The sequence below is a fragment of the Schistocerca cancellata genome, chromosome 9 (assembly GCF_023864275.1).
Source record: "Schistocerca cancellata isolate TAMUIC-IGC-003103 chromosome 9, iqSchCanc2.1, whole genome shotgun sequence".
NCBI classification, from domain to species: Eukaryota; Metazoa; Arthropoda; class Insecta; order Orthoptera; family Acrididae; genus Schistocerca; species Schistocerca cancellata.
Window position 1 is genome coordinate 16,118,636 of NC_064634.1, and position 25,609 is coordinate 16,144,244.

Genomic DNA, 25,609 nt, shown 5'->3' on the forward strand with positions numbered 1-25,609 from the left:
CCCGTCCTTCGTGCTTTCCACTTCCTCGACGACTACCACTGCTGTGCTCGTCGTGATGGTACAGCCCACTGATCACCGCTGTGAGGCCCGGCCTCGGAGCTGCCGTGGTGCTGAAAAACAAAAACTCTAAACCAGCACTGAGCGAAGTGGGGAGGGGATTAAGGTAACTAGGGGCGAGAGGAGTTCAATTAGGCATACAGCCGCTGTGATCGAGGTGGCGTAGCCGGCAGGCAGCACGGATTACTGCGTAAAATCTTCAGTATTTATTGGCGCTGCTGAGAGGCAAAGTATTTGCCATCTGCCTAGTTTGTAACTCTCACGCTTCACTGTAGTGAGAATACGAGTTCTCGTCCCTGTGCTTGTTTCAAAGTGAAGAACGAGACAAATTTTGTAACTGGATTAGGAGTTGTCGGACTAGATGCAGAATAAATGAACCATGTACGGTACTCTAGTTTATACCGAAGGGTACAAAGTTCAAGTCACAAAAAAGTAACAAAACAAATAGACAATTTTATTTCGTGTGGTAAAAAATAACAAATTAACAGTTTCTACCAGTAAATAAATAACAACTGAATGTAACAGAAGTAACACGTATGTTACAGATGTTAAAATGTACAATCACGTGAACTTCCTTGCTATCTGCTTATTGTGACATTCAAAATATGCTTCTGTGTGGGAAGTTAGTTTGGTGACAGATGAGATGTACCGTGTGTGGATCTGTGCGCACTGAAGTGTTCGTTTTTCCCTTTCTTATCGTACAGTCACCTACCGACTTTTTTTAGTTTAGCCATTCAAATTTCTGCAGCTATCTTTAGTTGTACCTTACATTTGAGAAGGTTGAGTCCGTAGCGGTATCGATTGAATAGCAGAAAATCCAATTCGTACGAGGTCTCTTAAAAATTGGTTTCCTGCAGTTAGAATCAGAGATCGGTGAAGCTGTTATCAGAAATAACGTGTTACTCCTCGGTTCCTCCGAACCATCACTATTACGGAGATTTTGATAAATATCCTAGGAACCGATTGATATCGTACGGCATTGTTCATTTGTTTCCTTGGTTCTCAGTGGAAATGGCCAAACCAATGAGACACTATCATCGTCTTGTTCCGTTCTGAATTATATCCGTCACAGTATTTCTTATTCTCAGTATTGGGAACTAGAGAATAGTGCAGACAGTAATATGTAACGCCTCGCAATGAATACAAACCGTTGGATACGATCCCTCTCGACTCGTTTGGTAATTGGCAGTAGGAGAAGCGGGAAGAAACAACCATTTATCCTACGTATTTAAACCAGAATGAAGAAAGGTGTTTACGATGCCATTTCAGATGATTTTTTCAGCGTTAAAAAATTCTTTCACCTGGCAGCTTATGTAGCGTACTGTACTGCGACTCTCACTGGTGCAGGATTTATTGATTTGCACAGTGGAGTCAACAGCGTTGCAGACCTGGCCCCAACCTCACCGTCGTGCCTATTATGATTAGAGGTCCGCTTAAACGCTATTCGGTATTTCCATAGCGACCTTTTTACTAAAGTTCGTAGTGCTGACTTCAGTTAGCATGCAAAATGAAGTAATCTTCGATTACGCTACTGATAGGAAACAACAGGCGAAATACCCTCAGATGTCAAGAAGAACGTAATAATGCCATGAAATGTGGGAATAACCGAACTGTCAGTGTAGTAAGTTATCGTTGCAAGATACTAACAGAAGTTATTTACAGAAGAATGGAAAAACTGGTAGAAGTCGACCCCGGGGATTCCGAAAAAATGTAGGAACACGCGAGGCAATACTTGACCTTACGACTTACCTTAGAAGATAGGATAAGGAAAGGCCAATCTACATTTATAGCATTTGTAGCCTCAGAGAAAGCTTTTGACAACATTGACTGGAATACTCTTGAAATTCTGAAAGTAGCAGGGATAAAATACAGGGAGCGAAAGGCTATTTACAACTTGTACAGAAACTAGACGGCAGTTATAAAAGTCGAGGGTCATGAAAGAGAAGTCGTGGTTGAGAAGAGAGTGAGACAGGGTTGTAGCCTCTCCCCAATGATATTCAATCTGAACATTGAAGAAGCAGTAAACGAACCCAAAGAAAAAATTGGAGTAGGAAAAGGGAAAAGCTATAAAATCTTTGAGGTTTGTCGATGACATTGTAATTCTGTAGGAGACAGCAGAGGACTTGGAAGAGCAGTTGAGGGAAGATTGTCTTCAAAGCACATAAGATAACACCAGTAAAAGTAAAACAACGATAAAGAAATGTAGTCGAATTAAACTAGGTAACGCTGAGGGAATGAAATTGGGAAATGAGGCATTGAAAGTAGTATATGAATCTTGCCATTTAGGCAGAAAAACAACTGGTCATGGCTAAAGTAGAGAATATATAGAATTTACACTGGCAACGGCAAGAAAAGCATTTCTGAAGAAAAGAAATTTGTTAACATCGAATACTGATGTAAGTATTAGGAAATCTTTTCTTGAACTACTTGTCTAGGCATGTAGCCATGTATGAAAGTGAAACGTGGACATAAACAATTTAGACGAAAACAGAATAGAAGCCTTTGAAATGTGGTGCAACAGAAGAATGAAGACTCGATGGGTTGATCACGCAATTAATCAGGAGGTACTGTATAGAACAGAGGAGAAAAGAAATTTGTAACGCAATTTGAGCAAAAGAAGGAATCGGTTGGTAGGACACATTCTGAGACATCAAGGGATACCAACTTACTATTGGAGGGGAGTGTGGGGAGAAAATTCGTACGGGGAGACCAAGAGACAGTGAGCAGACTCATAAGGATGTAGGTTGCAATATTTGTTCGGAGATTATGAGCCAGAGCTCATAGATAGAGTAGCATGGAGAACTGCATAAAACCATTCTTCGAACTGAAAAGAGTACAACAGCAACAACAACAAGCACAACTTAAGTAAATTATGTTATTCTAAAAACGCGAGAGTTAGAAATGTTTGCGTTTATGAAGAAGATCAAACACGTAGGCGCAGTTGAAGGTAAATCCAACTACCGAGATTTAGTATAAAACACTTGCATGGTGTATGCTGTGAATATTGTTCAGGTGTGTGGAATCTGAATTATATGTACTAAAAAGAGAAATAAATCTTCTACAAAGTTAGCCAACAAAACGAATGAGAAGCTTGGACAGTGTAAGGGAGATGATACAAAATGTGAAGTAGCAGACAGTTGTGAAAGATGTCTAGTTCCTCACAAAGGCATTAATTATAAATTCCGGGATCTTCTTTTCTAGATGGAATGTGTGAACATTATTACCCAAATATTGCTTCACAGAGAAGATATAATCAGATTATTTACAAAGCGCACGGACGTAGTCATTTTCCCTGTAGTAATCACCTGTGGTACCATTAAATGAGGAGTCACCCACTGTGGATTGGATTGCAGCGACTGTATGTGTACATGAGCAACGAAATTCCTCTGTCTGATAGAGCCGTTTCGTACACTTTGTTGTTTAGGTGATCGGCGGAAATTGCTTCCGTTCCAACAGCATGTATCCCTGAGTTCTGAAATTTGTGTAATGACGTTCAGGCATGTACTTGCGTCGAACGACTTCCCGAGCATCGATACATAACGCGTTGTCTGTTTGTAAGACGGTGATTCGGTTACAGTTTTCTTGTCAAGGAATATATCAGTGATGCGAGAACGACGAAGCTTCACCATATTTTCAGTTTCTGCCAAGGTATGTTGGAGAAGGGCCACCACATTGTAGATTCCTTGACTTCATTTTTGGAAGTGTCCTTGTCTCCGGTAGTTTTGTTGCCACCCGAAAGCATTGGAGTCACCATACCCAGCAGGTTAGGCACCATCTTGCCACTGTTGGGGGGCCTCCCGGTGGCGTTCTTGGGCGGCACCCTCTCGGGCATCGGAGGCATGTCCGGCGTCGCGTTGGCCGCCGTGGTGTTGACGAGCGTCGAGTTGTCCAGCCAGAGCCAGCGGCGCTTGATCATGTCGGCCGCCTTCTCGGCGATCATGACGACGGGCGCGCTGGAGGCGGCGCTGACGACGAAGGGCATGACGGAGGCGTCGACGACGCGCAGGCCCTGCACGCCGCGCACGCGCAGCTCGGCGTCCACGACGGCGTTGGGGTCGAAGTCGGCGCCCATCTTGCAGGTGCCCGCCGGGTGGTGCATCGTCTTCGTGTACTGCAGCGCCACGCACTGCCAGTAGGCGAACGAGCCGAACACGAAGCTGCGGCAGCGCGGCAGCGGCGTGGGGTCCAGCGCGACCCCCAGGCTGCGCAGCGCCCGCGTCTGCGACAGGCGCGCCCCCACCAGCAGCGCCTCGATCAGCACGTAGAGGTCGCGCCGCTCCGAGAAGTAGCCGGGGAAGATCTGCGGCGGCCGCAGCGGGTCCGTCGTGTTGATCCTGACGATGCCGCGGCTGCGCGGCCGCAACACCGCCGGCCGCACCACGATGCGGTTGTAGTAGGCCAGCGGCTGCGCCGTGGCGTTGCTGTGGCACCGCGGCGCGGGCGCCGTGGTGTTGGAGGGGGCCGTGGCATTAGAGGCGGCTGTGGCGTTGGCGCGCAGCCGCGCCTCCAGGGCCCGCGTCGCGTTGTCGATGGCGGCGCTGAAGCAGGACGCGTTGGCCGCGGGAGCCGCCTGCGGCGCGCCGGCCGAGCCGTTCACCGGCACCAACTCGGACTCGAACAGGAACTGGATGTCAGGGTAGTGCTGCGGCAGCTTCGCGTACTGCGACCGCATGAACGCCGTCACCTGCCGCAGAAGGGCTCGTTATGGCGGCGGTGGCCGTGGCCGTGGCCGTAAAAGGCAACAAGTCCATCGAGGAGACTAGCAGAGAGACAAGTACAGTAGGCAGCTGAGAAGAACGCCTCCGGGAGAACAGTCCTTTACGTCCTTTCCTTCCATCCTGCGGCTGCCCACCGTCAATGTTATGGGCTATTCGAGAAGTACTGATCTAACAGTACACTGTCGTCCTGTTTCTCTTTCATCTACATCTACATGATTACTCTGCAATTCACATTTAAGTGCTTGGCAGAGGGTTCATCGAACCACAATCATACTATCTCCCTACCATTCCACTCCCGAACAGCGCGCGGGAAAAACGAACACCTAAACCTTTCTGTTCGAGCTCTGATTTCTCTTATTTTATTTTGATGATCATTCCTACCTATGTAGGTTGGGCTCAACAAAATATTTTCGCATTCGGAAGAGAAAGTTGGTGACTGAAATTTCGTAAATAGATCTCGCCGTGACGAAAAACGTCTTTGCTTTAATGACTTCCATCCCAACTCGCCTATCATATCTGCCACACTCTCTCCCCTATTACTTGATAATACAAAACGAGCTGCCCTTTTTTGCACCCTTTCGATATCCTCCGTCAAACCAACCTGGTAAGGATCCCCCACCGCGCAGCAATATTCTAACAGAGGACGAACGAGTGTAGTGTAAGCTGTCTCTTTAGTGGACTTGTTGCATCTTCTAAGTGTCATGCCAATGAAACGCAACCTTTGGCTCGCCTTCCCCACAATATTATCTATGTGGTCTCTCCAACTGAAGTTGTTCGTAATTTTAACACCCAGGTACGTAGTTGAATTGACAGCCTTGAGAATTGTACTATTTATCGAGTATTCGAATTCCAACGGATTTCTTTTGGAACTCGCGTGGATCACCTCACACTTTTCGTTATTTAGCGTCAACTGCCACCTGCCACACCATACAGCAATCTTTTCTAAATCGCTTTGCAACTGATACTGGGCTTCGGATGACCTTACTAGACGGTAAATTACAGCATCATCTGCGAACAACCTAAGACAACTGCTCAGATTGTCACCCAGGTCATTTATATACACTCCTGGAAATTGAAATAAGAACACCGTGAATTCATTGTCCCAGGAAGGGGAAACTTTATTGACACATTCCTGGGGTCAGATACATCACATGATCACACTGACAGAACCACAGGCACATAGACACAGGCAACAGAGCATGCACAATGTCGGCACTAGTACAGTGTATATCCACCTTCCGCAGCAATGCAGGCTGCTATTCTCCCATGGAGACGATCGTAGAGATGCTGGATGTAGTCCTGTGGAACGGCTTGCCATACCATTTCCACCTGGCGCCTCAGTTGGACCAGCGTTCGTGCTGGACGTGCAGACCACGTGAGACGACGCTCCATCCAGTCCCAAACATGCTCAATGGGGGACAGATCCGGAGATCTTGCTGGCCAGGGTAGTTGACTTGCACCTTCTAGAGCACGTTGGGTGGCACGGGATACATGCGGACGTGCATTGTCCTGTTGGAACAGCAAGTTCCCTTGCCGGTCTAGGAATGGTAGAACAATGGGTTCGATGACGGTTTGGATGTACCGTGCACTATTCAGTGTCCCCTCGACGATCACCAGTGGTGTACGGCCAGTGTAGGAGATCGCTCCCCACACCATGATGCCGGGTGTTGGCCCTGTGTGCCTCGGTCGTATGCAGTCCTGATTGTGGCGCTCACCTGCACGGCGCCAAACACGCACACGACCATCATTGGCACCAAGGCAGAAGCGACTCTCATCGCTGAAGACGACACGTCTCCATTCGTCCCTCCATTCACGCCTGTCGCGACACCACTGGAGGCGGGCTGCACGATGTTGGGGCGTGAGCGGAAGACGGCCTAACGGTGTGCGGGGCCGTAGCCCAGCTTCATGGAGACGGTTGCGAATGGTCCTCGCCGATACCCCAGGAGCAACAGTGTCCCTAATTTGCTGGGAAGTGGCGGTGCGATCCCCTACGGCACTGCATAGGATCCTACGGTCTTGGCGTGCATCCGTGCGTCGCTGCGGTCCGGTCCCAGGTCGACGGGCATGTGAACCTTCCGCCGACCACTGGCGACAACATCGATGTACTGTGGAGACCTCACGCCCCACGTGTTGAGCAATTCGGCGGTACGTCCACCCGGCCTCCCGCATGCCCACTATACGCCCTCGCTCAAAGTCCGTCAGCTGCACATACGGTTCACGTCCACGCTGTCGCGGCATGCTACCAGTGTTAAAGACTGCGATGGAGCTCCGTATGCCACGGCAAACTGTCTGACACTGACGGCGGCGGTGCACAAATGCTGCACAGCTAGCGCCATTCGACGGCCAACACCGCGGTTGGTAGTGTAGATCAGGAACAGCAGAGGTCCCAGGACGCTTCCCTACATTTTCTATGTACAGGGCCAAACAGAAAGCGGCAAATTCTAGTGAAACATGCATGTAGCAAGAAATGGACGGTAAAAGCCTTCCATTGGCGGGATAAAACGAAAGTGTATTTTGACTAAACACCGCGTTTCAGTACTTGTGTACACAGTACGAGTATTGGATGTGGAGAGTGCATGATAGTCGAAGAATGTTTACAGGCGACAAAGACGCAGATACCAACACCTTATTGAGTTTGAACGATGTCACGACAAGGCCAACAAAATAGTCGCGGTTAGGAGAACAGAGAGACAAGTGCAGCAATCAAAAATTCAGATGGCTCTGAGCACTATGGGACTTAACTCCTGAAAGGTGCAGAGTGAAAATCTCATTCTGGAAACATCCCCCAGGCTGTGGCTAAGCCATGTCTCCGCAATATCCTTTCTTTCAGGAGTGCTAGTTCTGCAAGTTTCGCAGGAGAGCTTCTGTAAAGTTTGGAAGGTAGGAGGCGAGGTACTGGCAGAAGTAAAAGCTGTGAGGACGGGGCGTGAGTCGTGCTTGGGTAGCTCAGTTGGTAGAGCACTTGCCCGCGAAAGGCAAAGGTCCCGAGTTCGAGTCTCGGTCCGGCACACAGTTTTAATCTGCCAGGAAGTTTCACATCAGCGCACACTCCGCTGCAGAGTGAAAATCTCATTCTGTCTGTATCTTTATTGCACGATGTGAAAATGAGATACGCAAACGTAAAAACTAGCGAATCGATGTAACCTAGAAGTTACATAAATTAAAATGCTGCAATATGAGAACAAATTTAACAGATTCAAAGGAGGTTTATGCTCGCTGCACCATTGTAATGTAGATGTCAAGAGGGCATAGGAGCACTGTAGCTAGAGTTACAGTTCCTCGTTTGGTTATAAACCTAAGAGAGAGTTAAGTGACGAAATAAGCCAGAAGAAGAAGAAGAAGTGCAACATTTAAGAGTTTCGAAGTGGAAGCATATGGGTGAAGGTCAGAAACATCGAATCGAAACGTCACAAAGAGATAAAGTTAGTAGCATTGAACGCAGAAATAATTAACGCAAAACAAAAATGATGAGAAATGCTAGCAGCATGTTCAATAGAATGCTACTGACGGAGGAGATGATGAAGAAGAAGAGGGAAGGCGAATGAAGGAGCAGCAGGAAGACTACATAGTGAAAGCAGAGGGAAGACGGAGCGAGGCAGTGAGCGAGTGTTACCTGGTGGACGCCGGTGGCGGAGAGCGGCCCGTTGCCCAGCTGGATGTACCTGGCCAGGTCGACCAGCTGCTGGCGGGGTTGGCGCGGCGCCGTCGCGGTCTGCCCCAGCACCAGCGTCACGCCGCCGGAGCTCACCAGGTCCTGCCGGCACGGTGCGGCGCTCCAGTCAGCCTCATGTGTACTTGTCAAGTTAGCGTAGGCTATCACAAGTAAGCGTAGACTACGGTACTTTTTACCGTACCCCTGGTCAGTTAAGATCGCAACCGAGTTACCGGTGCGTTAGGTGTGTTGCATACCTGTCGGGCGTTATCTCATTTCAATCGCTCTTTTTGTACATACGATCCCCTAGAAATCGGAAGCGATGAACACCGTAGAAACTGAGTAAGGATCTACATCTACTAAATGTACATAACTATGAGGCGTAGTGCCTTCGCTTCGCTCCTGTCGCTTGTTAGGACGATATCGTTATAGGCATGAGTCATCGACAGATGTCACCAGCTGACATGGACCTGAGTTACAGAGCTGCACGTAGTTGTACTAGTAGGCGGCAGAGGTCAGCAGTTGACGGACAGTGCTAGCAGTCGTAGTCAAAACAATGTTGTAAAGTTATGTTTGACTAATATTTAATGTATTTGCATAATTATAATTGTTTTATATGTGTAGTAATTAGCAGTGTGGGTGTTGTATGAGTGAAGAAGAACAGAAGTAAATGAAAATTGTTTTGTTTATTCACGAAGTACCAGTTAAACTATACAGGGGACTTGCTATAATTAAATGTGCAGTCAGTTTATGGTACTAATAAATCGTGAGTAGAACACAAATTAATCGGTAATTTCAGAAGGAGTAATTTTATATTTGATACTTTTCTAAATTTATTTATTTAGCAATTGCCATGGAAAGAAATGTTTTCCTATGATTGGTCATTGAAGTAAAGCGCAGGTTACCGCGCGATAATACAGCAACTTGATTCGCTGTTTGTGATATCAGCCAATCAGAAAAACGCAGGCTCGCGCCAATCTATGCTGGGGAACGAAGCCTTTGATGTGATCTAGAGGAGTCGGGGCTGAGGGTTCGAACTAATAACATCTCATTGAAAGCATCTCCGACGAAAGTACTGTAAAATCGCGGAAAAATGCTAATTACGAGTTCGCGAAGTAGTACAAAGCGTATTCAAGTGAACGGTATAGTGGAAGTCGTGTGGAATTTCGGACGGAATATCAAAATTATTGCTTTTGACTGTTAGTTAAAATGGTTCTGAGCACTATGGGACTCAACTGCTGAGGTCATTAGTCCCCTAGAACTTAGAACTAGTTAAACCTAACTAACCTAAGGACATCACAAACATCCATGCCCGAGGCAGGATTCGAACCTGCGACTGTTAGTTAAAACCGCGTGGCGTGTTGTGCGATCTAAGACTGGAACAGGTATTCCGTGTAGAGCAGAGTGCACAACATTTGAGCGAGTATTTTCATAACTAAACGATCCGGTGAACTCAATTAAGTTTGGTAACGCGTGTAAATACCATAAACTGGCTACGTGTGTGATTGTGGTGTGCGTGTGAACTTTACATTGTGTTGCCACTTAGTAAGGACTTGGCAGTATTAACTGTGATCTTTATCGTAAAAATACACCTGAGAATTTACATTGCCAAGTTAAAACTTTTATTTCAGTAGCTAGCCACATCCCGTTTACCTGACAATTCTATGTATCTTGCGACCTGCAATAGACTAGTGGTCTAGTATTTTCTACCACAGCTTTTAGCTAGACAAATGAACATTTCTGGACACTGGCAGGGCGGTAAAAAAGTAACGTGTCGCGGCGCGACTAGTCTGCTATTCACAGTGAAGTATCTGGCAGAGGGTCCATCGGAAGACTTTCAAGGTAAACAGTTTTTGTTGTTGCTGCGCAACAGTCATACAATAATTTTTAGATGAACACTTTGCTGTTTGATTGCATTGTTGTTTATGTAATTAGGACCCAGGTTTCGGCCTTTTATGTAATTTTCAAGTGCTTGAGTTTACGTCATTAACATACAAGCGCTCGAAAATGGCATAAAAGGCCGAAACCTGGGTCATAATTAAATAAAAAACAACACAGTCAAATGACACTTTCAAGCTATTTCTCAACCTTTCCACTCTCGAACAGCGCGTGGTAAAAACGAACTCTTAAATCTTTCAGTGCAAGCTCTGTTATTTTGTTACGATGGTCATTCCTCCCTATATAGGTGAGCGCCAACAAAATATTTTCACAATACGATTAGAAAGTTGGTGATTGAAATTTCATCAGAAGACCCTGCCGCAACGAGCTACGCCTTTGTTTTAATGATTACCTCCCCAATTCACGTGTCACATCCGGGGCACTCTCTCCCCTGCTCCGCGACAGTAAAAAAGGAGCTGCCCTTCCTCGAATTTTCTCGATGTCTTCCGTCAATCGTATCTGATGCAGATCCCATACTGCACAGCAATATTGGATAATTAGGCGGAAAACTGAAAAGACGGCAGAATTTGTGGGGGTTCGGGTAGGGGATAAAATCTCGATCAGACGACGCGGGAGGGAATTAAGGTAAGCGACTCGGGAGAAAGACGGGACGGGACGGGGCGCAGGACTTTCCACTTTTTACCAGGTACCGGTACCTCTGAGCGACTGAAACTCACATATTTTCGACCAAGCAGAGGTCTGTTGCATTTTCTCTCAGGACATGTACACTACCCGGCTATTACCTACTGAGACAGCAAAATACTTTTGAGATTCTTAGCAGCTTGGCGAACGAGTTTTCCACCAAGCCTGAAGGGCAATCAATGAAAGTATAAGATTACCAAAATAAGAAATCACGCACCCACACTATGCCGCCGCTTCGAACACTGGCCGACCTCCGTTACGGTCGGAATCCGCCACGTCGCGGACTAGGAGGGAGGTGCGTCTCAGACCAAACGATTCTGCACTAGGTTAGGACAGTTACTCATAGGCGTAGTTTTAGTAAATAAAGTTTTGCGAAACTAGCATTTCAGGAGCCTGCCGCGACAGTACAGCTTCTAGGGCCAGCCCAGTGCCAGGGCACGCCCACTGGGGTTAGTTCGGTGGTCGTGGCTACTAAAGTAGTTTTATACTTGCTCTGGCACATCTGTAACGCTGCAGTAGTTTGTGGTACACAAGAAAACAGGAATAACTTGTAGTTTCTCGTAGAGCAACTACGTAGTCAGCTTGCCCATTAAGACTAAGGAACGCTACTGTATATCAAGCAGCATGTGAAATTTTAGTAAACTGTAGAACCCACAAATCATTTAGGAGGTGGGTTTGTTGCATGATGAACATCGTTAAGAATAAAGAATTAACAAAAATATTCCAGAAGAGAACCTCTTTAGTAGATCTGTTGCATTTTCTACGTCTTTTGCCAATAAACCGCAGTCTCTGGTTTACTTTTCCACAACATTATCTACGTGGTCGCTGCAGTTTAAAATATTCGTAACTGTAATCCCTAAGTATTTGATTGAAATCAAAGCTTTTAAATTTGTGAGAATTATCGTGTAACCGAAATTTAGCGGATTCCTTTCAGTATCCTTGTCGGTGACTATAAACTTTTCATTATGTAGAGGCAAATGGCCCTATTCACACTATACAGATGTATTGTCTAAGTAATTTTTCAGTTGGTTTTGATCCTCTGATAACTTTATAACAAGATAAACGATAGCGTCATCTACTAATAATATAAGAGGGGTGCTCAGGTCGTCTTGTAAATCGTTTGTGTGGATCAGAAAAAGCAGAGGGCGTATAACACTTCCATGGGGAACGCCAGATATAACTTCTTCTTTACTCGATGACTTTCCGTCAGTTACTATGAACTGTGACATTTATGACGGGATATACACTATGTGATCAAAAGTATGCGGACACCTGGCTAAAAATGACTTATAAATTCGTTGCGCCCTCCATCTGTAATGCCGAAATTCAACATGCTGTTGGCCCAACCTTAGCCTTGATGACAGATCCCACTCTCGCAGGCATTCGTTCAATGAGGTGCTGGGAGGTTTCTTGGGGAATGGCAACCCATTCTTCACTGAGGAGAGGTATCGATGTCGGACGGTGAGTCCTCGCACGAAGTCGGCGTTTCAAAACATCCCAAACCTATTGTATAGGATTCAGGTCAGGACTCTGTGCAGGCCAGTCCATTACAGGGATGTTACTGTCGTGTAACCACTCCGCCACAGGCCATGTATTATGAACAGGTGCACGTTCGTGTTGAAAGATGCAATCTCCATCCCGGAATTGCTCTTCAACAGTGGAAAGCAAGAAGGTACTTAAAACATCAATGTAGGCCAGTTCTGTGATAGTGCCACGCAAAACAACAAGGGGTGCAAGTCCCCTCCATGAAAAACACGACCGCACCGTAACACCACCGCCTCCGAAATTTACTGTTGGCGCTACACACGCTGGCCGATAACGTTCACCGGGCATTCCCCATACCCACACCGTGCCATCGGATCGCCACTCCACATGAATCGTCATTCTACACAACGTTTTCGCGCTGTTCGGTCGTCAAAATTTTTACGTTCATTATACCAAGCGAGGCGTCGTTTGGTATTTACCGGCGTCATGTGTTACATATGAGGAGCCGCTTGACCATGAAATTCAAGTTTTCTCACCTCTAGGCTATCTCTCATAGTAGTTGCAGTGAATCCTGATGCAGTTTGGAATTGCTGTGTGACGGTCTGGATAGATGTCGGCCCATTACACATTTCGACCCTCTTCAACTGTCGGCGGTCTCTGTCAGTCAACAGACGAGGTCGGCCTGTACGCTTTTGTGCTGTACGTGTCCCTTCACGTTTCCACTTCAGTGTCACATCGGAAATAGTGGACCTAAGGACGTTTAGGAGTGTGGAAATCTCTCGTGCAGAAGTATGACACGAGTGACATCCAATCACCCGACCACGTTCGAAGTCGGTGAGTTCCGCGGAGCGCCCCATTCTGCTCACTCTCCATGTCTAATGACTACTGAGGTCGCTGATATGGAGTACCTAGCGGTAGGTGTCAGCACAATGCATTTAATATGAAAAACATATGTTTTTAGGGGTGTCCGGGTACTTTGGATCTCATAGTGCACGAACGGCCCCGTAACGTAGTTTTCTACACAGTTATCCTGTCTGTTTCTTCAAAATAAACACTATTTATAGCAAAATTGAAATTGTCGATATTTAATTTGGGTTCTTTTCAAACGTGTTGTTTTGTAACGTGAAAAAGAGGCGCTTTGTAACAAAGATGAAAATAAAAAGAAATTATGATTTATCAAATAGAGCTAGAAAGCGGAGTTTCCTTGAAGATAAAATTAGGATTAAAAAACGGAAAACAAGAACATATCAGACGTCACTTGAATACTTCATCGAGCTACATAAAACGTGTTTCTGTCATTCATAGCCGGCCGCTTTCGGCGAGCGGTTCCAGGCGCTTCAGTCCGGAACCGCGCGACCGCTACGGTCGCAGGTTCGAATCCTGCCTCGGGCATGGATGTGTGTGATGTCGTTAGGTTAGTTAGGTTTAAGTAGTTCTAAGTTCTAGGGGACTTATGACCTAAGATGTTAAGTACCATAGTGCTCAGAGCCATTTGAACTTTTTTTTTGTTATTCATAAACAACTTTCGAAACTTATGAATAACAACAGGAAACTCCTACCTTCGATCATGGTGAAACTACACGGTAGTCTAATACTGTACGATGTGCAGTTGTTATTATGTGCGCCCGCATCTCGTGGTCGTGCGGTAGCGTTCTCGCTTCCCACGCCCGGGTTCCCGGGTTCGATTCCCGGCGGGTTCAGGGATTTTCTCTGCCTCGTGATGGCTGGGTGTTGTGTGATGTCCTTAGGTTGGTTAGGTTTAAGTAGTTCTAAGTTCTAGGGGACTGATGACCATAGATGTTAAGTCCCATAGTGCTCAGAGCCATTTTGTTATTATGTGCAAAACAAACAAACAGACAGCAGACAAAAAAGAGAAGTCGTCGGCTCCCAATTTTTCTCTCCTTTATGTTTCTATCCCTACCAGTACTGTCATTACTGCCGGTAATCCTAATACCTACTACTGTACCAAAGCTGTCCAGCCGTCGTTTCGATGTAGAGGCAACTCTTGTCTCGTCCTTCCTGACAGCTCGAAGCTGACTGCCCGCACCAGCAGGTCCTGTGCCTTCAGACACGGGTGAGCACGCCTTCTTCCTCACCTCGAAGCATCAACCTGACGCTGCCTCTCCTGTACTTTTTCAGACTTCAGCAAAGTTCCTGACTAGCTGCGACCTTTTCCTCTATTTCGTTTCAACCAGGGTTGCTAGTCTGTAAAGGTACGCTGCAGAGTTTGGAAACGTCGGAGAGATGTACTGCCAAAATGTGACGTTGAAGAAACTGTGTTTCTCTGAATATGCAATCCACCACAACATATTTAATATGAAACAAAGATGGACGCCTGTAGTCCAATAAGAAGAACCTTTAAGATAATTATTTTTACCGCAATTTCGCGTATCTCATTTAGTAAAGAATTTGTGATTCTGTAAAACATACATTTCTCTCTGTACGCATTTCTGATTCGAGATCGATGGTAAGGACATAATAATTTGAAGACCATTTAACGTTACTATGTACCTGAGAAGAGTTCAGAAGAAAAGTACGAAACGACACTGTGGGTACGCTTGAAGTATTTTTTCAAAAGTATTCACCAGAGACCTGAGCACAACTGTCCCACTGTTTCACGAATCGGAGGATACTTTGTTCCCAGAATTCCTGTGTCTGTGGCGGGAGCCAGTGCTCCACCGTGTCCCTCAGTTCGCCGTCCGAGTCGAAGCGCTTCCCTTTGAGATGTTTTCTTTTTTCAGCGGACCAGACACACGGACAGCAGAGCGACGTTCGACGTGACCGGATGCGCGAGCTGCTAGCGCTCGAACCTGGACGTTGCACACTGTGTGACCTCGGAGACGTGTGGTGGTCGCGCGTTGTCGTGGGGCCGAAGCGCTCCCTCCGCAAGCAGCCCAGCCCGTTTTCTCTTTTTTGGACTTGCGTAAGCTGCGGAGTGTCTCACACTATACGCCGCTGTTAAAGGTTTTCCCGTGCTCGAGGGATTCGGTTAGTTGCGGACGTCGGGAGTCGAAAAAGACGACATCTACATCTACATCTACATCCATACTCCGCAAGCCACCTGACGGTGTGTGGCGGAGGGTACCTTCAGTACCTCTATCGGTTCTCCCTTCTATTCCAGTCTCGTATTGTTCGTGGAAAGAAGGATTGTCGGTATGCCTCTGTGTGGGCTCTAATCTCTCTGATTTTATCCTCATGGTCTCTTCGCGAGATATACGTAGGAGGGAGCAATATACTGCTTGACTCTTCGCTGAAGGTATGTTCTCGAAACTTTGACAAAAGCCCGTACCGAGCTACTGAGCGTCTCTCCTGCAGAGTCTTCCACTGGAGTTTATCTATCATCTCCGTAACGCTTTCGCGATTACTAAATGATCCTGTAACGAAGCGCGCTGCTCTCCGTTGGATCTTCTCTATGTCTTGTATCAACCCTATCTGGTACGGATCCCACACTGCTGAGCAGTATTCAAGCAGTGGGCGAACAAGCGTACTGTAACCTACTTCCTTTGTTTGCGGATTGCATTTCCTTAGGATTCTTCCAATGAATCTCAGTCTGGCATCTGCTTTACCGACGATCAACATTATATGATCATTCCATTTTAAATCACTCCTAATGCGTACTCCCAGATAATTTATGGTATTAACTGCTTCCAGTTGCTGACCTGCTATTTTGTAGCTAAATGATAAAGGATCTATCTTTCTGTGTATTCGCAGCACATTACACTTGTCTACATTGAGATTCAGTTGCCATTCCCTGCACCATGCGTCAATTCGCTGCAGATCCTCCTGCATTTCAGTACAATTTTCCATTGTTACAACCTCTCGATACACCACAGCATCATCTGCAAAAAGCCTCAGTGAACTTCCGATGTCATCCACCAGGTCATTTATGTATATTGTGAATAGCAACGGTCCTATGACACTCCCCTGCGGCACACCTGAAATCACTCTTACTTCGGAAGACTTCTCTCCATTGAGAATAACATGCTGCGTCCTGTTATCTAGGAACTCTTCAATCCAATCACACAATTGGTCTGATAGTCCATATGCTCTTACTTTGTTTATTAAACGACTGTGGGGAACTGTATCGAACGCCTTGCGGAAGTCAAGAAACACGGCATCTACCTGTGAACCCGTGTCTATGGCCCTCTGAGTCTCGTGGACGAATAGCGCGAGCTGGGTTTCACATGACCGTCTTTTTCTAAACCCATGCTGATTCCTACAGATTAGATTTCTCGTCTCCAGAAAAGTCATTATACTCGAACACAATACGTGTTCCAAAATTCTACAACTGATCGACGTTAGAGATATAGGTCTATAGTTCTGCACATCTGTTCGACGTCCCTAGCCTGCCGAGAGCAAAGCTTCGATGTTTTTTAGGGGGAAAGTGACGACACTATATTCGCGTCCACAGATGTATCACAACGTTATCCCAAAGCAGACTTCAACCGGTTTCGTTGCTACAGCGTTCCGTACATTTTCATTTTAACACTCGTTCTGTGTGTTTCTAGCTAACTGTAAGTTCTCTCTGAAAATTAAGGTAGTCAAACATATGGAAAATATAAATAATAATGTACAAATTGCACGGATATCGTTCATTGAGGACCAGGATCAGGACCCCAAGTTGATGCCGCAGATTTTCTTTCCTTTAACCTGTGGTCGAGTCGCTACATTGCTAGACACGACTCATCAGTGTTGATCACGATAACGTTATATAAATATATTTGATCAAATCATCTGTTGTCGTAACCAGCTACAACAACAGCCCGCTGCATCGTGCTAACATTCTTATCGTTGTCGTTGCTACAATCTTCAATCCGAAGACTGGTCTGATTTGGCTCTCCACGCTAGTCTACGCTGTGCCTCGGTAAATAACTGTTGTCTCCAAAGTGCAGTTGAACATACTTACTACAAGCAAGTCTTACTCTACCTCTAGTGTTTCCTCCTCCTCCCCCTCCCCGCCGCCTCCCCCCCCCCCCCCTCACACTTCACACTTCCGTTCCTTGCATTACCAAATTAACCATTCCTTTGATGCCTCACGATGTGTCCCATTACACGATCGCCTTTTTTTTACTGTTCATTAGGTATGGAGCTACCCAGATAATCCACAGAATTCTTGTGCTGCACTACCTTTCAAAATCTCCCATTGTCGTCTTGTCTGAACTCACCAGACAAAAAGATTTAGTATGAGAAATAAATTGCACATTTGAGTCCGCGATCTGGTGTGCAGTCTTCATTCCAATTCCTTTCTTGCTCGCTCATTTAATTTATTTAAATCCAGTTAGATGATATTGGTTGTTTGTGACGCAGATGGTATTGCTCCAAGACGAGACTCTATATGGGGGGGGGGGCACTGTTTTTAATTGGCATCTGATGATGGCTCTATCAACGTGTTCTATAAATGTAATTAAATAATTTAGAGACGCAAACTACTTGGAAATTTGAATAAACGTGATTCTACACTCCTGGAAATTGAAATAAGATCACCGTGAATTCATTGTCCCTGGAAGGGGAAACTTTATTGACACATTCCTGGGGTCAGATACATCACATGATCACACTGACAGAACCACAGGCACATAGACACAGGCAACAGACCATGCACAATGTCGGCACTAGTACAGTGTATATCCACCTTTCGCAGCAATGCAGGCTGCTATTCTCCCATGGAGACGATCGTAGAGATGCTGGATGTAGTCCTGTGGAACGGCTTGCCATGCCATTTCCACCTGGCGCCTCAGTTGGACCAGCGTTCGTGCTGGACGTGCAGACCGCGTGAGACGACGCTTCATCCAGTCCCAAACATGCTCAATGGGGGACAGATCCGGAGATCTTGCTGGCCAGGGTAGTTGACTTACACCTTCTAGAGCACGTTGGGTGGCACGGGATACATGCGGACGTGCATTGTCCTGTTGGAACAGCAAGTTCCTTTGCCGGTCCAGGAATGGTAGAACGATGGGTTCGATGACGGTTTGGATGTACCGTGCACTATTCAGTGTCCCCTCGACGATCACCAGTGGTGTACGGCCAGTGTAGGAGACCGCTCCCCACACCATGATGCCGGGTGTTGGCCCTGTGTGCCTCGGTCGTATGCAGTCCTGATTGTGGCGCTCACCTGCACGGCGCCAAACACGCATACGACCGTCATTGGCACCAAGGCAGAAGCGAGTCTCATCGCTGAAGACGACACGTCTCCATTCGTCCCTCCATTCACGCCTGTCGCGACACCACTGGAGGCGGGCTGCACGATGTTGGGGCGTGAGCGGAAGACGGCCTAACGGTGTGCGGGACCGTAGCCCAGCTTCATGGAGACGGTTGCGAATGGTCCTCGCCGATACCCCAGGAGCAACAGCGTCCCTAATTTGCTGGGAAGTGGCGGTGCGGTCCCCTACGGCACTGCGTAGGATCCTACGGTCTTGGCGTGCATCCGTGCGTCGCTGCGGTCCGGTCCCAGGTCGACGGGCACGTGCACCTTCCGCCGACCACTGGCGACAACATCGATGTACTGTGGAGACCTCACGCCCCACGTGTTGAGCACTTCGGCGGTACGTCCACCCGGCCTCCCGCATGCCCACTATACGCCCTCGCTCAAAGTCCGTCAACTGCACATACGGTTCACGTCCACGCTGTCGCGGCATGCTACCAGTGTTAAAGACTGCGATGGAGCTCCGTATGCCACGGCAAACTGGCTGACACTGACGGCGGCGGTGCACAAATGCTGCGCAGCTAGCGCCATTCGACGGCCAACACCGCGGTTCCTGGTGTGTCCGCTGTGCCGTGCGTGTGATCATTGCTTGTACAGCCCTCTCGCAGTGTCCGGAGCAAGTATGGTGGGTCTGACACACCGGTGTCAATGTGTTCTTTTTTCCATTTCCAGGAGTGTATATTAGATTCTGGCATTTTTCATATTGGTTGAAGTAAACTTCCTCTTAGCCCGCCTGGCTAGCCGCGCGGTCTAACGCGCTGCTTCCCGAGCGGGAAGCTGTGCCGGTCCCCGGCACGAGTCCGCCCGGCGGAATAGTGTCGAGGTCCGGTGTGCCGGCCGGCCTGTGGATGGTTTTTAGGCGGTTTTCCATCTACCTCGGTGAATGGGGGCTGGTTCCCCTTATTCCGCCTCAGTTACACTGTGTCGGCGATTGCTGCGCAAACAGTCTCCACGTGCGCGTACATGACTATTACTCTACCACGCAAACACTTGGGGTTACGCTCGTGTGGTTATGAGACGTTCCGAGGGGGCGGGTCCACTGGTGGGCGAACTGCACAGTAACCCTGGGTTCGGTGTGGGCCTGCGGTGGGGTGGGTGGACTGCTGCGGCCTGTTGTGGGGTTGTGAACCACTGAGGGCTACGGCGGGACGGAGCCTATCCGTCGTTTCTAGGTCCCCAGTTCAATATACACAAATACAAGCTTCCCCTTATTTTGTTGCCATTAATATGCAGCTTCCGCTGTGATGCCATTCTTAAATGTATGTAACAGTAAAACGTATGAGAATAGCCACACTTAGGCCAGAGTCTACGACCTTAACAAATTACTCTTGCAATAATCTAACGGCACTTCATTGAACTTCTCAATCACGAACACAACAAGTATTTCTAGTATAATAGTCAGAGTACCTCTTAGAAGTTTGTGTACATACAATACTATACATTGTGTCCCAGGAGGAATAATCAATATTCAGGAACATGACACGAACGATCATTCGAAGCAGAAAATCTAGTAAAGATGCACTTGTTGATCTTCATTGCTGCGATACAAATCTCCTCTTATTGAACAAGTGCTGGTAGCTCTTAAGGTACGGTACGCGTTTTAGAGCCTATGTTTACCAGAGTTTTTTGCTCCTGAATACTAACCTTTCCTATTGCGACACCCTATACACACTGAAACGTAGCAGCCATCTGGAGCACTGGATGTCTGCTGTACTAGCTTCACTTATTACCATATCTTCGTCTGTGAAGTTCGATAGTGTGACCGACGTCCTTCGATCATAATATCACGTGTGTATTCAGATCTGTTCTTAGACTGTACCCCCAAGTATAGCCATTTGATAGATTTTGATTTTGCACGCAGTTGAAAAAGGATTCACCGCTGGAAAGGGTACAAGATAGCCGGATGTTCTCACTCGGCGAGCAGGCCGGCTGGTGCTCACCTGCAGGTTGTAGCCGACGCTGAGGTCCCGGAGCACGGGGATGCCGAGCGGCCGCAGCCACTCGCTGGGCCCCACGCCGGACAGCATGAGCAGCTGCGGGCTGGCCACCGCCCCCGCGCTCAGGATGACGTCACGGGAGGCGCGCGCGCGCAGCGTCGCGTTGGAGCCGGCCAGCACGTAGCGCACGCCGGTGGCGCGCAGGCTGGCCGCGTCGATGTCCACCTGCGGGCGGCCAGCGGCGGAGAAGCGTTACAGCCCTGCCACAGGTACCGACTAGAACTCACAACTGGGGGCCGGCACTTCCAAGTGGCGATGTATCGAAACGTAAATACATCGGACACGCGGTCTCGCAATACTTTATTACCGACATTTGCCCAGCCTGTGTATCGATAGCACTGATATACTTCTGTCGTGGAGATGTAATCGGATAATATTATTATTACCACCATCTAAATCATAATACTCAAAACTCAGATCTACTTTCTATTTTAACATTGAAATTCCATCTACTGTCCACATTAGCCTTTTATCAAGATTTGAGAGTAGCGAGGATTACAATAAACTTTCTAGTTTACTTAGCTCGTCATGGATAGTTGGCTCCAGTTTTTCTTGACTAGGTGTTTGATTCTTGAATCTGAAAATGTCGGCTTTCAAGTCCTCACAGTTGGATTGATCTAAATAAATTTGAAGATTGTTGCTGTAGAATTTTTGTTTTCAGGTAAATATATTTTTTCACATTTTAGTATATCGTACAGTCGTTTGATTTTTCACGTTAATAAAGCCGAAATTACATTGTTCGAACAAAATACGAAAATACGTCAGGCCACATCAGAGGCAAGCTTACGATTCTCACACTCTGCGGAAACCCCCCAGGGGGTTCACAACTCTTTTGTGGATACGTGCGTAGCGAGCACGGGACCCTGAGCTAATGTGGCCCTCCTTCCTTTCTGGGCTGCATACCCTCCCTTTCCGCATCCTTCCCCGTCCCCCATCTTCGCCCCGCCCCCCCCCCTCACCTCTGGCTCTTTCCTTCCCTTTCTCCCCCTCTGGGTGTATGGTTTGTGCCTACGTCCGGAGACGGACGTTTGAAACTGTTACAAATTCCTTGCTTTCTACACTTGCAAGTCTTCGTCCTTCCTCTGTCCTTCTCTTTTCCTTCCCTCTTCTCTTTGCCCATTTCTCCGCTGCGCCGTTGGAGACCCCTCTTCTTTCCTTTCCCTTTCTCTTTTTTCCTCCCTGTGCGTGTCTGAAGGCCGACCCACGCACTTCCATGCGTAGCCGGTGACGGGGTAACGCGTAATTCCCCGCCCCGGGTAGACAGGTAGGACACATACGTACCCCCTGGTAACGGCCAGGCCCAGGGAGGGGTGATTACCTGAGCTGATACCTTCCGAAAGTGCCGATTGGTCCCTCCGTCCGTTTGTCGGGAGGTGTGACCTGAGGTGTGAACAATCACCTAAGGCGGGAGTGCCCTCAGAGAGGGCCCCCACAAGGGAGGAGCGCGCCATCGGAGACGCTGGTAATCATGGGGGATTCTTCCGCAATGGTTTCCTCACCTTCCACTATGTCTGCTCACAAACGTAAGTATACTGAGTCTCAGCCACAGACGGTTCTTCCATCGTTGCCACAGTTCCTTGTTGTTTCTCGGTCTGACGAAGGTCACGACTTCTCGACGGTCAACCCTTTCATTATTCAGAAAGGTGTCGACGCAATTGCAGGTCCTGTAAAGTCTTGTTCCAGATTACGGAATGGCACCCTGTTGTTAGAAACAGTCAGTGCCCTCCAGGCACAAAAATTGCTGTGTACTTCTCTGCTCCACACCTTCCCTGTCCGGGTGGAACCGCACCGTACCTTAAATTCCTCGCGTGGAGTCGTTTATACACGCTCCCTCGATGGATTGTCTGAGGAAGAAATTCAGCACTACCTGTCTGACCAGGGCGTAACGGCTGTTCATAGAGTTATGAAAAGGGTTGACATGAACATCATTCCCACCCGCACTGTCTTCTTGACATTTGACAAAGTTCAACTCCCATCGAAAATCAAAGCAGGCTATGAGATAATTTCCGTTCGCCCTTACGTCCCAAACCCTACGCGTTGCTATCGGTGTCAGCGGTTCAATCACTCCAGCCAGTCCTGTTCCAATCCGGCCAAATGTGTTACGTGTGGCAAGGATGCCCATGAAGGTGCTTGTCCACCTCCATCCCCTCGCTGCATCAACTGTATGGGTGACCACGCTGCTTTCTCTCGAGATTGCCCCGTTTTTAAGGACTAAAAGCTCATCCAGGAAATCAGAGTGAAGGAAAAGGTGTCGACCTTTGCTGCTCGAAAATTATTCGCCAGTCGACAGCCCACCGTGCCTCAGACAGGAAAATACAGCACTGTCCTTGCTTCTCCTCGGCCAACAAAGGAGGCGGCCACGCAGACTTGCGATCTCACCTTTAGTGCCACGGTCGTCAGATCGGCCAGCGCAAAGATCGCCCGTTCAACCTCACCACTTTCGCCTGCCCACTCTATGGCTCACCCTTCATCGGGTTCTGCTACATCTCGAGCCCAAAAGTCAGACACCAAGACTTCGAAAAAAGAGCATACTCGTGAAGATTTTTTACGTACCCCAACTTCACACCCATCGGTTCCTCCTTCATCTAAACATCATTCTTCCAAGAAGGCTACAAAGAAACCCATTTCATCTCCTTCTCCGCCAAGGCGTGTCCCATCTACAGCACCACCTGGCGGAAATCGCCCTCGGCCGTCTTCTGTGTCGCCGAGGCGCACTGCTGGCGGCCGATCAACCGGCCGAACGCTGGTGGCAGGAGCTGCTCCTGAACAACCTATGGATCAGAATCTTCTGCCTTCTGCTGAATGCCATTCCATGCTGTCGGTCGCAAGCTCTGAGAGCAGTCGTTGAGTTGACAGTGACCTTGGTCACATTCCTCCATTTTCTGTTCACCCTATGTCCATTATCCACTGGAATATCCGCGGCATTCGAGCCAATAGGGATGAATTGTCGGTCCTCATACGATCCTACTCGCCGGTCATCTTCTGTCTTCAGGAAACAAAGCTGCGTCCCCATGACCGCTTTGTTCTCCCTCATTTTCAGTCTGTCCGACATGATCTCCCCTCTGTTGAAGGCACTCCAGCCCATGGAGTACTCACGATTCTTCTCCATGATACTCTCCATTATCACCCAATCCACTTAAACACTTCCTTCCAAGCTGTCGCGGTCCGTCTTTCCCTTTCTGGATATCCCTTTTTTCTTTGTACTGTATATATTCCATCGTCCACACCAATGGCACGAGCTGATCTCCTTCATCTTCTTGGTCAGCTTCCACTCCCCTATTTGCTGGTTGGGGACTTCAATGCCCACCACCCGCTTTGGGGATCTCCACATCCTTGTCCACATGGCTCACTATTGCTAGACGTCTTCCACCAAGCGGATCTAGTTTGCCTCAACACTGGGGTCCCTACATTTTTGTCTGCTTCCACGACAAATTTATCTCATTTGGACCTTGCGATCGGTACTGTTCCGCTAGCTCGGCGCTTCGAATGGTTCGCCCGTGATGATACACACTCGAGTGACCACTTTCCATGTGTCCTTCGACTGCAGCCTCAATTGCCATATATGCGCCCGCGACGCTGGAAGTTTGGCGAAGCCGATTGGACACTTTTTTCGTCTCTAGCGACATTCGATGTCCGTCACTTTCCCAGCGTCGACGATGAGGTCACACACATTACCGACGTTATTCTTACAGCTGCGGAACGTTCAATACCATGCACCTCCGAATTGCCCCGGCGCCCCCCAATTCCTTGGTGGAACGAGGCATGCCGTGACGCAATACGTGAGCGGCGACGTGCTCTCCGCGTTTTCCGCCACCATCCTACTTTGGCCAACTGTATCCGCTATAAGCAGTTCCGTTCGCGATGCCGTCGTGTCATCCGCGATAGCAAGAAGGCAAGCTGGAAATTCTTTATTAGCTCATTTAACACCTTCACTCCCTCCTCGGAAGTTTGGAGTCGGCTTCGACGGTTCTCAGGCGCGCCTAGTTTCTGCCCGGTCCCTGGGCTCACTGTCGCGCATGATACCTTAGTGGACCCCGTCGCAATTTCTAACTCATTGGTTCAGCACTTTGCTGAGATTTCGAGCTCTTCAAATTACCCGCCAGCGTTTCTCCCGAAGAAACGTGCAGCGGAAGTGCGACCTCTTGCTTTCTCCTCTCAAAATCGCGGGAACTACAACATGCACTCTCTTCTTCTCGCTCCTCCGCCCCAGGACCGGATGGTATCCACGTCCAAATGTTGCTGCATTTATCAACCCATAGTCTGCGTTACCTCCTTCGCCTTTATAATCGAATTTGGACCGACAGTACTTTTCCCAGACGATGGCGGGAAGCTATCGTCGTTCCTGTTCCGAAACTTGGACAGGACAAACATCTCCCCTCTAGCTATCGCCCCATTTCTCTCACGAGTAGTGTCTGTAAGGTTTTGGAGCGTATGGTGAATTACCGTTTAGCTTGGTGGCTGGAATCCCGCAGTCTTTTAACACCTGCCCAATGCGGATTCCAAAAGCACCGTTCTGCAGTTGACCATCTTGTTGCTCTCTCCACTTATATCATGAACAATTTTCTCCGGAAACGCCAAACAGTAGCAATATTTTTTGATCTGGAGAGAGCATACGATACCTGTTGGAGGACAGGCATCCTCCGCACACTGTTCTCTTGGGGCTTTCGAGGTCGGCTGCCCATTTTTCTTCGCGAATTTATGGCAGAGCGCACATTTAGGGTGCGGGTGAACACTACTCTCTCCCGTACTTTCTTCCAAGAAAACGGGGTACCCCAGGGCTCCGTGCTGAGTGTTGTACTGTTTGCCATTGCCATAAATCCAGTTATGGATTGTCTCCTTCCTGATGTCTCGGGCTCCCTCTTTGTGGACGATTTTGCGATCTACTACAAATCTCAACGGACCAGCCTTCTTGAACGAC

At 48.0% G+C, this 25,609-nt stretch overlaps 1 protein-coding gene across 1 annotated transcript in view; it reads right to left on the reverse strand.

Moving 5' to 3' along the window:
• Positions 1–529: 529 nt before the first annotated feature.
• Positions 530–25,609, reverse strand: part of LOC126100709 (glucose dehydrogenase [FAD, quinone]-like) — a 72,381-nt gene continuing 47,301 nt past the window's right edge. Inside the window, exons 4-6 of the mRNA XM_049911329.1 lie at positions 20,635–20,856; positions 8,389–8,529; positions 530–4,741 (exon numbers count right to left, since the gene is read on the reverse strand). Coding sequence (XP_049767286.1) covers positions 3,680–4,741; positions 8,389–8,529; positions 20,635–20,856 — 1,425 coding nt within the window. The 3' untranslated portion in view covers positions 530–3,679. The remainder of the gene's footprint in view (positions 4,742–8,388; positions 8,530–20,634; positions 20,857–25,609) is intronic.